This window comes from Oculina patagonica, chromosome 6 (assembly GCF_052425735.1).
Source record: "Oculina patagonica isolate OP01 chromosome 6, crgOcupat, whole genome shotgun sequence".
In the NCBI taxonomy this organism is placed as follows: Eukaryota; Metazoa; Cnidaria; class Anthozoa; order Scleractinia; family Oculinidae; genus Oculina; species Oculina patagonica.
Genome location: NC_135763.1, coordinates 15,119,264 through 15,131,949, shown reverse-complemented (window position 1 = coordinate 15,131,949; position 12,686 = coordinate 15,119,264). Strand labels below are relative to the sequence as shown.

Below are 12,686 nucleotides of genomic sequence, written 5' to 3'. Positions count from 1 at the left end.
TAACATCCATACAAATCTTTTTCAGTCATTTATAGGTGAATATCTGTCCTCGATCCGTACTGTCAAGACCTTCAACCCCGGTCAAAACTGTTGAGACAATTAACGAAAGATTACAGTTCATTTTAGTGTTCGCCAATTCATAGCAACATTGATTGGGGGGGAGGCCAGTGGGGCTGTTACCATGTAAGATATCGACATTGCCGTAATCCCAGTGAAAAAAATTAAAAACAAAAAGTTGGGCCAATATGCTCTTGGTAAGTGATAACTATATATATTTAATATTTGTATAATATACTACTTATACTACTTGTAGCCAACAGAACCGTAAAGGCCTGCCTTGCAAAGTCTGTATCATACTTGTCTAAAAACATTTACTATCTTAATGTTTAGAAAAATCCGGAATTAGAAAAAAATGAAATCTGCTGCTTGTTTTTAGATCTATCAAATTTGTTAAAGATAACCTAAAAGTGTAGAGGGCTTTTATAATAACGTGAATCTGTAAAATTGTCGGGAAAAAAACATGCATGCCCCTGACATCTCCCAGAGTGTGTCACGTGGTCACCAGGAGAATGGAGACCATTGGCAGGGTTTGTTAATACGTCTAGTTTATAATGGTAATCAAAGAAACATGTATTCCGAACATAAGGGGATATATGCCTCCCGAGCAGCATAGAAACTCTGGGCCTCTAATCCCTCATCATGTCTGCCTAACTGGCAGTGGTTGTGTTCTTTCCGACGCGACCACTGAGGGGGGAGGTCTGAAGGTTTCGATGATGAACTGGCCTCCGGCCTCTGATTTAGTTTGGGTCCTGATGATTTACATATTTATTTCCGCCATAGTCTTTCCGTAATGCATTTATAAGTTTGTGGAGTGAGGAGAACCACGCTTGAACGCTTCATTAGAAGCTTACAAGAGCTGCTACACTACTGCATATCCTGAACATCAAATTCGTCAAGATGGGAAACTGCTGCAGTCCGTTTTGTAAAGTAAACCTGTTCAGTAAAAACACCCGCAAGAGCAAAAGACCGCACAACATGTGAGTAAATCACGTACAACAACATTTGTGGATGGTTTGCGTACTTTCATCCCTTTTGAATAACGTTCTTGAAAGCTAGACGCTATTCATTGCTCTTTATAACAAAGCAGCACCGTAGCAAGTCGATTTCTGTTTATAGTATATCATTTTTATTGTTATATTATTAGATTTTTATATTCAGTATGATATTCCATCAAATTTAATACAAGAGGGAAAGGCAGTAATGTATTTCTTGCCGTGGCGTGTTGTTGCATTTAATTTAGTACAGTCCTCGAATATAAAAACTGCTCGGACTGTTGTTTTTGATAGAAGACTTGATCGAAAGGTCGCATATTAACTTGAAACCTTCATGATCGGGAATTTCAAGGCATAATACCAGCCTGCCACAACTTTAATATGATCGGGTAGATTTTAAGTTATATCCGCATTTTTCTCGGAAATCTGCGAACGACGAACCATCTGTCAAATATGAAATCGAAAAATCCATATTGATTTAAAATTTATACTCACATATTCCTTTGTAACCAGGACAAACAAATAAAACACAGTAACCCCTTTAGAAAGTGGTAAGTTTATATTACCAGCTTCAGGGTTTTGATCAATTGATTAAAATTACCAATGTTCAGAGCGGTTTATTCATGGCATTGACATAGTCTTTTGGTTTCACAGCAACTAGCCTACTATCAACAGAACCCGCTGAGAAGTCGAAGGGTGGATTTCCAACCCTACTTAAAAACCGTTGTATTCTTTCTTGTGTTACAAGTTGTAGATCAAACACTCCGTGTGAAGATGACCAAAACCACTTCAGAAGATCCTCAAGACTTTGAAATACAAGCGTGTCGTCATTGCTGTAGTAGCTTTTTAAGACGTCAAATCCGACTGTCACGCACAAGCGATCCACATCTACCCTCGTAGCCAGGATTTTTGTATAGGGGGGTTCCAAATGTGAATTGTAATTGTGAAGGTAAAACTGAGCGCCGGAGGCGCCCCTCCTCTAGAGGGGTCCGAAATTTGCGGTCCCCAGAAATGGCATCTCCTTGATTCTAAGCATAAATTTTTAGCAATTTTAGCGTCAATTGAAGCTAGTATTTCTTAGAAGGGAAGCTCAAAATCCCGCGTATCAGGTAATTTTTCCGGCGTACCATTCACTCCCGGCGTACCGTCACTCACTAGTCAGCTAGTATATCAGCCAGAAGTAGGCGCCGTGGATGCTTCCGTGCAAAAATGTCGACTGTTGCACTAATGTCAATTTGTCTGTTGTAATGTATGTTCATAAGAGCAAGTCCTGACTCTCGCTCGCTGGTCATTGTAACCCGCAGGTATGTCTTTAGTCTGCGCAATGTGCTGAACGATCGCTCACATTCTGCAGAAGTAATTGGCAACGTACACAAGATGCGCAGCAACTTGTGCACATTTGGATAAAAATCGCTGTCACATTCTGCCAAGGCCTGAACTGCACTTTTTGGTAGGTCTTAATCCGCACTTAGCCACTTTCGCCGCCAACAGGCAAGCTCCACATCTGCAACTTGGGGTGATGGTAGATCATCTGCATAGTACTGGATGGCAGCTTGCACAGGGTTTCCTTTTTGAGAAACAAGCAAGGCTGGTAGTACGTACAGGAGGGAAGACATCACAGCATCATTGTTTGGGTCGAAGTATAAATCCATCTCAGAGATAAGGTGATCTAGCAGAGGAATTGTAAGCGCTCTTTTGTAGTACTCCTTGGGTGATTCTGCTTCAACATTGCTTCGGTGCTGTTGCCGACCAACAACGCGTGGCATAGAGGGCTCGATGTCTGCTTTTCTCGCTGTGGTGGTAGCCATGTTGAAATTTTGTAATTGTAAACACAAGGTGATACTTTATAGATTTCATTTTATTTTCTCAAAAATTTCATTTTTCTAATCTGGCGGAATTAAAGGGGGGTTCTAATAATATTTTTTCTCTTGAATTAGCTATTGCGATATCCCGAAGGGGGGGTTCCGGAACCCCTGGAACCCTCCCCTGGCTACGCCACTGCCCAATACCGTGAAAGGTCATCGTAATTTGTTCTTTAGTCTCAGGGTTTAACTCGTCCATCACGCTCTCTTCAAAGGGAGACAAGGCGTCCGCGTATTGCATGGCAATTTTTCCGCCTGTTTTTAAACTGCTGAATATGTTTTTCAGCGCCTGGTGCTTGTTTGGAATCCAGTGAAACACATGATTCAGGAAAATTATGTCGTACTTTTCAGAGCCCATACCTTCGAAGTTATCTGAATTCCCTTTGGCAAAAGAGAGGTTTTTCACCCCATTATGAGCTTCTCGAGCCAATTGAAGTCGATTCATGTCAGGATCGACGCCAACAACATATCCCTTCGGTCCTACGAGCTCAGCAATGTACGCAGATAGCTCACCGGTACCACAGCCTAAATCCAAGATGGCGTCTCCAGGTTGTGGTATCACGTCCGTTCGTATGAACAGTTTACCGCTTTCCATTTGTACACTAAGGGAACTTTCCTGATAGCACTCCGCAGCCATGACTTAAGCGTTATGATGACTCTTTCAAATTAAAGGATGCTGGGTGTCGTACAGAAATACCGGCCCAATGGCAGTGGCTTCCCTATAAAGCCCGTCAGTGGGATGTCACGCAACCCTCCCCCAAAGACAGCGTTGCGTGACATCCCCCAAACGGCTGTGCGGGCGAAGGAGACTACTTGCCTAACAGTCGCGGAAATAACTCTTTGTAGCCTGTCTCTTATACAAAGAGGGGTCTGTTCCTAGAGGAAAAAGGGAAGCTCCCCCGTAATGCGGAACGATGGCTGGAGAGAAAGTGAATTTTTCCAAAAAAAACAACAACGAACAAAGAAACAAAAAAAAAAAACAGAACAAAAATGGACTGAAATAATAGTGCCTGTGCTTTAATTCGCTGAACAGTATAGTTTGGGGGAGAAATAGCGCTAAGTGTTTTTCTCTCTAGCTCTCAAACTGAGTTGACGAGACGCACTGGAACTATATAGGGTAGAGTCTACAGTTATGCATACAGTTACGTACTGTCTACAGTTGACTTTTGGATTGGTCTCTATCATGTCTCTGCCGCATTAAGTTTTCTACGCAGTTCGTTCAGCCTTGCAGTTTCACGTTTCATGTTTTTCATTTGTTGGCTGATAGGTCGGCTTTCATAGATCCTGCGTACACTAGCAGCATTTTGTTCGCAGCCCAGTGCAGTTTATTCATTTATTTATATAGGGTAGGCCAGGATCAGTATTAAAAAATAGTGGAAAAACTTTGCTTCCGTGCTGTCAGGATCAATTTGCTTTTTACTTTTATTTTCTCTTTACTTCGTAGCATTTTTGACTGCACAATGCAAATCTATTATGTTTTTCTTCTCACTGGAAAAGAAGTGCAGAAACGTAGCCTGTGATAGCCTGAAGAATCCCGACCATGCCGGCCTCACGCAAAATAACGATTGTCTTTCAGCGTACACTTGTGTCAGGATAGACTTCACGGCTATAAATCCAACGAGAAAGACGGTGGTCGTAGCTAATTGCTTTGCATCTTTACCTTGTCCTACATGTAAATAACTCTAGGTACATAACACACGAACGTTACAGTTTTAAAACAGCCGTCCTGTCGCTTCAAACATTTGCAACTAAAGCGTAAATCTTTGCTACTTTTTACCTCATGGTATCATGAGGTATAGTGGGGGTTTGGATGTCACTCCATTCCCGTTAAACAATTAATGTTATGCATTAAATCCGCATTAAAAGTGAATTAAACATGTTTACCCCTGTCTCCCCTGCTAGGTTTTGATTTGTCCACAAAGTCGGGCCATTGTCTCTTGTTGATATATGTGGGGGAGAGGGTTGGAACAAAGGCGGCAGTACATGTTTACAACAGGAGCTGAAATGGCGTCTGTCGTGTGGAGTCCGACGCTAAAATTTTGTTCCTTTCGCTACACCTTTGTTCAAAATACACTTTTGAAGACCTCACAAACGATCAGAAAATGTGCTCAAGAATGCTCAAGTGAACAAATGGGTTTTAAAGTCTTAAAAGTGGCGATGTATTTATCACGGCCATCAAGATGTGTTTGGACGACGAGGTATCGATCAGGCGGAGCAAGAATGCACTACAGTCTGCACTACACGAACTATTCGGAATGAACGCTTCATGGTCTGGGCCAAAAAAGTAAGCCACCCACCTTCTACTATATTGGATTTTGAAGTTTGTAAAAAACTCACAGGACGTATGATTTTTAAATTAAATGCGCTTTTGATATTTCGTAATTCGCTCGGAAGCTGTTCGAAAAATGTCACAAACAGATTTGGTGTCGTGGATTTCATCGATCAGAAGAGGGCTATTTGGAGGTTTTTTAGTTTCTCAAATTTATGAAATTAATGTCCTACACTTCAATTTTTTCCTGGATTGTCCGGCGGTTTTTTCTCGGGCAGCTATAAATAAACAAATAATTCCCAGACAGATGCGTAAATCTCTTCACTTAAAAAAGTCAATATTCCCGAACTTAAGATTGAAATATGAAAGAAACTTGAATTAAACTTTGCTTAGAATTTAATTTCATTCAAGAAGAAGCAAGAAATGCATTCCAAAGCTTCCAGATATCGAAAATTTCGAAGGCATACAAATTTGCATGCGTAATTAAGGGCCTGTTTACATGATTCCGGAATGACTTTCATTCCGGAACGAGTTCATTCCATCCCCATACATTTCTTTGTATCTGTTTACATGATACCGAGACGAAAGTCAAGTCATTCCGGAATGAGTTCATTCCGGTTTTCATTCCGGAATGAAAGTTTCGTTCCGGAATGACATTTCATTCTGGTATCATGTAAACGCAGAACGAATTTCGTTCCGAGATGAAATCGCAACTCATGAAACTACATACGGACTCCACAGTTTGAATTCAGAGCGAAAAAACGTAATAGCATTTACTGTTTAGCCCAAAGAAGCAGCTCTATGGTCAAATTACTCGTTGAAATTACAGATACGGCCATTAATGGGCACAAAAACATGTTTGCGCGAAACATGCGCCATCTTGTTTTGATCTCGCGCGAAACATGCGCCACTTTGTTTTGATCTCGCGCGAAAGGCGCGCACGTGAAAATGCCTTTGATTGAACCGGTCGACTCTGTCATGTAAATGCAGAACGAACTTCATTCCGGAATGAGTTTCGTTCCGGAATGAAAGTCATTCCGGAATCATGTAAACAGGCCCTAAGTTAGGTCTGGGTTATAAGACAACACGAAAATGGATTTAGTGTCGTGGATTTCAATTCATCGATCAGAAGAGGGCTATTTGGAGGTTTTTTTCGTTTCTCAAATTTATAAAATTAATTTCTGGCACTTCAATTTTCTCCTGGATTGTCCGGCAGATTTTTTTCTGGCAACCGGGCCTTTAATTTTCCTAAAAACTTGTTGCCCGAACGCAACTTGCTGCGTCTCAGACGACCAAACAATTCAACGTGACATTTGACACGTCACGCATTGCGCGTGATAAATTATATTCTCGGAACGGGATAAAAGCGAAAGTGATAACAAAGCATTTCTGTGTTCGTTATAATAAAAAAAAGTTCCATATTTGGCCACAAACTTGCCGGAACAGGCTTTTACCTTTAAAAACCTTAAATGTTTTGGGTGTTATGTGTCGAGAGTGGATTTAACTGCAGTGTGGCAAATCTTTGTAAAAGTTTCCTCTTTGTCTCCTTATTTATTTTCCGAGTGCTCTCATCAACAATTTTTAAAAACCTCAAATGTTTTGGGTGTTATGTGTCGAGAGTGGATTTAACTGCAGTGCGGCAAATCTTTGTAAAAGTTTCCTCTTTGTTTCCTAATTTATTTTCCGAGTGCTCTCATCAACAATTTTTAAAAACCTAAAATGTTTTGGGTGTTATGTGTCGAGAGTGGATTTAACTGCAGTGTGGCAAATCTTTGTAAAAGTTTCCTCTTTGTTTCCTAATTTATTTTTTTCGAGTTTAGTGGCTCGTAGCCACTTTGATTTACTGTGCGGTGCCGTGCCTCTCTAGCCAAAGAACTAAAAGAGGTGGTCAAACATTAACCGCACGGTTACAAAACTGATTAAGTTTCTTGTTCTTACTTGGAAAAGAGGCAAAGGTTCATAGAATAATAAACAGATACCATGAGGTGGCTCGAAGGAAACTTCGACATGCAGTTATTTCTTTTGCTAACAATTAGTCTTTTTGTAAGATTTTTGAAAAACGTTAAGAAAAATAAAACAAAAGAAAAAAGAGGGAAGAAAAACAGCGTTACATTGTCTATCGTGACAAGTTTAGTGCGTTACCTTTCTTTTCCCAGTCTCCTCTCTGTCTGCTGCCTTGTTGTGATTTGATCGGACTCATCGGACAGCTGACAGCGTCACTCAAGTCTGAAAACTTCCACATGCTTCGATTTCACTGTCGCTGGATGGTCGTTTGCAAGGTAGGTGTGTGAGTTTTGGAGGTTTTAAAGTGTTTTAAGAGCCAATTGTCTGTATAGTTAACTCCCACGGAATAAGTTGTGTACAGGGAAAGACCCAGAAATTAAAAAGAGTGTAAATTCTCAGCTGAAGCAAAGAAATTCGGCATTTACGAGCGTGCAGCGCTCGCACCTTCGACCACGAGATCAAATTTCAGAAGTGATGTTGGCGCTCAAAACACCACCACCAAGACATTCAATTTAGCTTATGTGGTAACGTTGCAGCCAAACAAAACTAAGAGCATCTTCTTCAAGCTCAGTGTGACATTGTGCTTTTGTTTTCAGCCGTGTTTTTCAGCTGTTTTGACAAACACGCTGGATCAATGGCCGCTGGAACGGTTGGCCGCCAAGGTGTCGTCACTTCACATTCCTCAGCTCGTGTGTTTCACTGAAGTGCAGTGTGCATGGGTATGAAATGTTTAAAATTTATTTATTTATTCGTGTAGAGTAACAAAGCTATTGCCGGTATTTTTTAGCCTTGTGTATACGCAGAAAGGCTGTTGTGTTGCTGTATAAGACTTACGCGCGCGAAAAATGGTGGAACGGATTTACTCGCGAATTTTACGCGCGGCTTCGAATCTGAAAATTATGCATCGGAAGTGTTGATGTTTGTGTTAAGCCCGGGCCAAACGAGGATGAGTCGATGAGAGTTCAAACTCTCACTCTCGTTTGGCATGAAACTCTCATGCACTCTCATCGACTCTCGTGCGCTCTCGTCGACTTCAAATTTTTCACGACAGTCGATGAGCGTTCGAAGGACTGTCTCAACTAGACTAACTGGGGGTGATCAGCAAAGTACTATTTACTTTCGAGCAGCCGGAGAGAAACAAAATGACCGCACGTTTTGCTTCGGCTACCGAAAGTTATTTTTCTGGCCCCTATTTTATTCAGCTTGTGTGATAAATACTATAAAAACAATTATTCACCTTAGTGCCAGTAAAGTGGTATCCACCACTATTTACTTCCACTTCGGTGAATAGTTCCAGGCATAGTCAATCGATAACTGATAATCAATAGCAATCAATATCAATTGAATTGATAAAGGAAAAAAGTTGTGAGTTCGATTGATATCGATTTCCATTGGTATATCGATTGTTATTGATTGCTATTAATTTTTATCGAAAGTTATTTTTGTCAATTTCTACAAGTAAAACATGGACACGATGTTGTTTTATGGATATATTGAGGCATTCAATCGGTGATATGTAATGCAAATATCGCAAGCTTGTACTAAAAGAACAAGAACACTGTTGATACTTCAGTGCGGTTCAAAATTAGAACAGGAAGTTGCGGCCAAAGTAGCAGTGTGCAACCCTCAAGGCCATAAATATGAAGCAAAAAGATGGAAGCGTTCAGGAGGGTTACAATGTCGGAGCATATATACTGTAGGATCGAGTTGAACTTTCACCTACGCGAGAATGCCATACAGAAGATGCAATCAACAGCGCTCTGAGCGCTGCTTGGGATGAATGGACTAGTTAAAATATTTTAAAACAGTAAACCCCAAACCAAGAGGATCTTGATGAACATCCTGCCTGGACCCCCAGGCTGGACTTCGGCAGGACTAGATGCTGAAATAATAAAACGTTTTTCCATTTGAAAGCCTCACCTTCTAGGAGCAAATTCTTTCTTTCTTCGTCATCGCTAGTATCCATTGCTGTGCTGGTCTTGCCCAGAACATCTTTGTTAAGCCCATATTGCTTTTTGTTTCCGTCGAACTTGAACTCTGGCTCCTTGTCACCTGGCTTCTCATGCTTTGAACGTTTAGCAGACTTGTTCGCTCTTGAGTCTCTTCAATTCTTTCCCATACTCCTGCTGTTTTAGTAATTCTTTCACCCAAGAAGGGGGATCCTCTGCTGCCGCCAGCGTTTGCTCCTTCTCCCACAATGACTCGGCCGAACTCCCGTGTTGCAATCGACTATGAGATCATCCAGCTGGGCTTTTATTGTACAGCTCGTGAGCTAGTCTTTAAACGTCTACTCTCCTTTGTCATGATATTGGAGATTGGAAAAACCCTGGACTTCGCGATAAAAAACCAGATTAATCCGACAGAAAGTACAAAAAGGTCAGTATTGGCAGATGCAACAAAAACTGCCCGCCAAAGGTCACATGACCCTTTCCCAGGTCCCAGCGGTGTGTTTTCCACTTATTTCGTTTCACTCAGTCAGTGGAAAATAACACTTACTGTTCTTGTATAATTGACAGTTCACTGTTGTATATTTTGAAGCCTAAACAAGCACATGCATTTTTTAAACACTAAAATAAGATGAAAAACAATAGACTGTTATGTTTAAGTCACAAACTATTACTTACCGGTACATGTATACCCTATTACATCCTAGTATTACTTACATCCTTCACAATTACTAGTAAGTGTCAAATTTAATATTCAATAACAACAACATGTTCTGACTTTTTTATGAATCAGTGCATGATCATAGAACATGGTATACAAGATTATGGCCTGAATGATCTGTGTAAATAACCTTCAAATTACTTGCTGACATCTGTCTTCTGACAGATGTCAATATAATAAGTCATCATCGTCATCCTCCCATCCACTGTCATCTGCGGCACCGTCAAATTCGTCACCTTCATCTAAGCCAAACAATTTTGCTGCCACTTGTTTTGCTCTATATCCTGAAGTTGATCTGATGCCTCTTCTGTTTGTTTACCAGCATCTGCTTGGGTAATTTCATTGCCTTTTCATTTTGTCCTGCAAGTGGTGTTACTGCTGCACTACTTGTCTTGGAGGCAAACTTCTTTTCTTTCTTTGCCTTCATCCATAGTTTTATTGCCCTTTTGATGATGTCATCATTCTCTGTTGAGAAGAGGTCGGGACCATTGATGGATATTTGTAGAAGGGAATTAATCAGGTCATTCTTTAAGCGACTTTGTAACCTTGACTTTATTGACTTTATATTGCTTGCACCCCTTTCAGGCCATGCATTGGAAACAGGGAATGCTAAGGCAATGTCTGCAAACTTGGAGCTGCGAGGATACAGCGATCCAATAATAATAATAATAATAATAATAATAATTTGTATAGCGCCCTTTCCATACGTTCAAGGGCGCTTGACAATGTTAAAAAGTAAAATATTAATTAAATAAATTACAATTTACTTTGAGTTTAAAAAAATAAATAAAATATGATTAATATAAAAAGGCCTCTTTAAGTCTTCATAATTTTAAAAAGTAAAATATCACATCGCATCTGCAGTAGGGCACATCGCATCTGCAGTATTCTAGACAGGCACCACTCAGTTGGGTTGGTAACTGCTCTGCTTTCTTTGTGGTCCCTTCCCTGATATCTGCTGGTATTTTGATTTTCCAGTCACAGAAAGAAATACAATTCTGTGAGGACAATAAAACCCTAAAGAAATTGTTATTTTCACTAGCTATTTTAAGAAATGGATATCTTTTAATAGTTAAAAGATAAAGCCACAAATCTTAACTTACTGATTTCACCATTTGAAGTGGATGCTTTAAGGTAATAAAAAAAGATCCAAGTTTTAATAATAATGATTCCCAGTAGTAGCCATGTAAATTTGGTGTATATTACCCCATGTACAACTTTTTAATAATATTTAAATAAGTAACTGAAATAAGTTCTACAAAAAATTTTTCTTTAAAAAACTTGTTTTCACAAGGTAAAATTTGTTTTTTTATACTATTAAGTTTATATATACAGCAAAAATTAACATTCATACACTCTTAGTAGACCCTTTCCAATTCCCCTCTATTCAAATAGGGTTTGGAGACGTGGTTTGGAGACATGCATTAAAAAAACTAATATTCCTGCATTGCAAATCCCTTTTCCAAAATTGGAATTGGGATCAACACTACAATGCTTCATAGGTTTACCACAACTATTTCGTTTACAGGCTTATAATCACATACTGCTATTGAAGTTCCTTCTGTAAAATAAAAAACTAAGTAAGTAATAATAATAATAATAATAATAATAATTGTGTCAATAACAAAATGCTTGAATCTAATTGGTTCTCAGTAGCCTTTATTTGTTGCTTAATTTGACTATTGCAGCACCATAACTGTCCGATTTGACCTGTCCGATTACAAGCTTCTTGTAATCGGACAGGTCAAATCGGACAGTTGAACTGCCAATGAAAATTTAGCAGCAGCTGTTACTAGCCAATGAAATTAAACTACCCAACCCATGCTAGCCAATCAAAATCAAGGCAAAAATCCTGAGTGAGCAGCTTGAAAACAAAATGGACAACATTAACTGGACAAATGACTTTTATTCAGATCTGTTTTCTTTTGATTTTGACAACCTGTTAAACACTATAAATTTAGAAAGCCTTGAAACTAAAGAAAACGAAAGTGTTGCCGAGGTTAACAATGTAAAGACAAGTTGAGCGAGCGAGCGAATGTCCTCGCAGAAAACAATGAAACAATGGAAACAAACAACTTTCACTTACCAGACGACTCCAGGTTTCCAGTGACTTCAAACGAGCAGATTAACCCTTTAAGGCCTGCAGGCCCAATCAGAAATATGACCCCTCTTCCCTAAGGGCTTACAGGCATTTTAGGAGTAATTTCAGGTAGGTTCAGAAAAAGCTCTTTACAGCAAAAGCAAAGCACCATACAGCAAAATGATACAAACAAAAGTTGTTGCCAAATGATAAAACTATTTAATGATATAATTTATACTATCAAATATACAGAGCAAAATGATTAAAATAAACTTGTTTTAAGAATAATGTCTCAGACTGGTTATTCCCATATCTGTGTGTCATTCATAGCACAAACAAAGTTCTATTCACATCAATGTTCTAGTCCTACTGGACACAAAAAAGCAAAAACAGAACAAACAATTAACTGTATTTACATCTTTGCAAGCACATGTTCCCATACAGACCATTTTCTGAAAATGTAAGCCAAAATGTTCGATCATGAACTTTTGAAATTCGCGCCATATTTATGACAAATCATCATCAGTGTGATTGGCAAAACAATCCAAGCATACTCTCTTGTTACAAGCCATACATGAAATTTGACAAAACTTAGTGCTCTTTCGTTTCAGACAGCGTTTGCATCGCCCTCGTGTTGTAGCCACAGGCCAATGTCCACATGTAATTCTTCCTTCTGAAACTGTTAGTGAACGACATGAAAAATCACCGATGAGCATCTTCGACAACTCAAGTCTAAATTTCAACTGGGTTCT

At 39.5% G+C, this 12,686-nt stretch overlaps 3 protein-coding genes across 3 annotated transcripts; 1 reads left to right on the top strand and 2 right to left on the bottom strand.

Annotated features, from left to right (window-relative positions):
* Positions 1-1,263: 1,263 nt before the first annotated feature.
* Positions 1,264-3,630, bottom strand: LOC144656896 (uncharacterized). Its single transcript, XM_078517143.1, has 2 exons — positions 3,052-3,630; positions 1,264-1,945 (listed from the first exon to the last, which is right to left on the bottom strand). The coding sequence occupies exons 1-2, from the start codon at positions 3,549-3,551 to the stop codon at positions 1,660-1,662; spliced, it is 786 nt and encodes a 261-aa protein (XP_078373269.1). The 5' UTR covers positions 3,552-3,630; the 3' UTR covers positions 1,264-1,659.
* LOC144656897 (52 kDa repressor of the inhibitor of the protein kinase-like) lies at positions 2,502-3,061 on the bottom strand. The gene has a single exon (XM_078517144.1). It carries the CDS (start codon positions 2,858-2,860, stop codon positions 2,510-2,512), a length of 351 nt encoding a protein of 116 aa, XP_078373270.1. The 5' UTR covers positions 2,861-3,061; the 3' UTR covers positions 2,502-2,509.
* A 3,533-nt stretch (positions 3,631-7,163) lies between the features above and the next one.
* On the top strand, positions 7,164-10,514 carry LOC144657891 (uncharacterized). Its single transcript, XM_078518243.1, has 4 exons — positions 7,164-7,226; positions 7,340-7,462; positions 7,784-7,906; positions 10,440-10,514. Exons 1-4 carry the CDS (start codon positions 7,164-7,166, stop codon positions 10,512-10,514), a joined length of 384 nt encoding a protein of 127 aa, XP_078374369.1.
* The last annotated feature ends 2,172 nt before the right edge of the window (positions 10,515-12,686 follow it).

Coding starts and splice junctions, on each gene's coding strand:
- LOC144656897 (XM_078517144.1), bottom strand. CDS start 2,860: ATGGCTACCACCACAGCGAGAAAAGCAGACATCGAGCCCTCTATGCCA.
- LOC144656896 (XM_078517143.1), bottom strand. CDS start 3,551: ATGGCTGCGGAGTGCTATCAGGAAAGTTCCCTTAGTGTACAAATGGAA. Junction 1,946..3,051: donor ACCTTTCACGGTATTGGGCA/GTGGCGTAGCCA, acceptor CCTGGCTACGAG/GGTAGATGTGGATCGCTTGT.
- LOC144657891 (XM_078518243.1), top strand. CDS start 7,164: ATGAGGTGGCTCGAAGGAAACTTCGACATGCAGTTATTTCTTTTGCTA. Junction 7,463..7,783: donor GCTGGATGGTCGTTTGCAAG/GTAGGTGTGTGA, acceptor TTTTGTTTTCAG/CCGTGTTTTTCAGCTGTTTT. Junction 7,907..10,439: donor CTGAAGTGCAGTGTGCATGG/GTATGAAATGTT, acceptor CACCCCTTTCAG/GCCATGCATTGGAAACAGGG.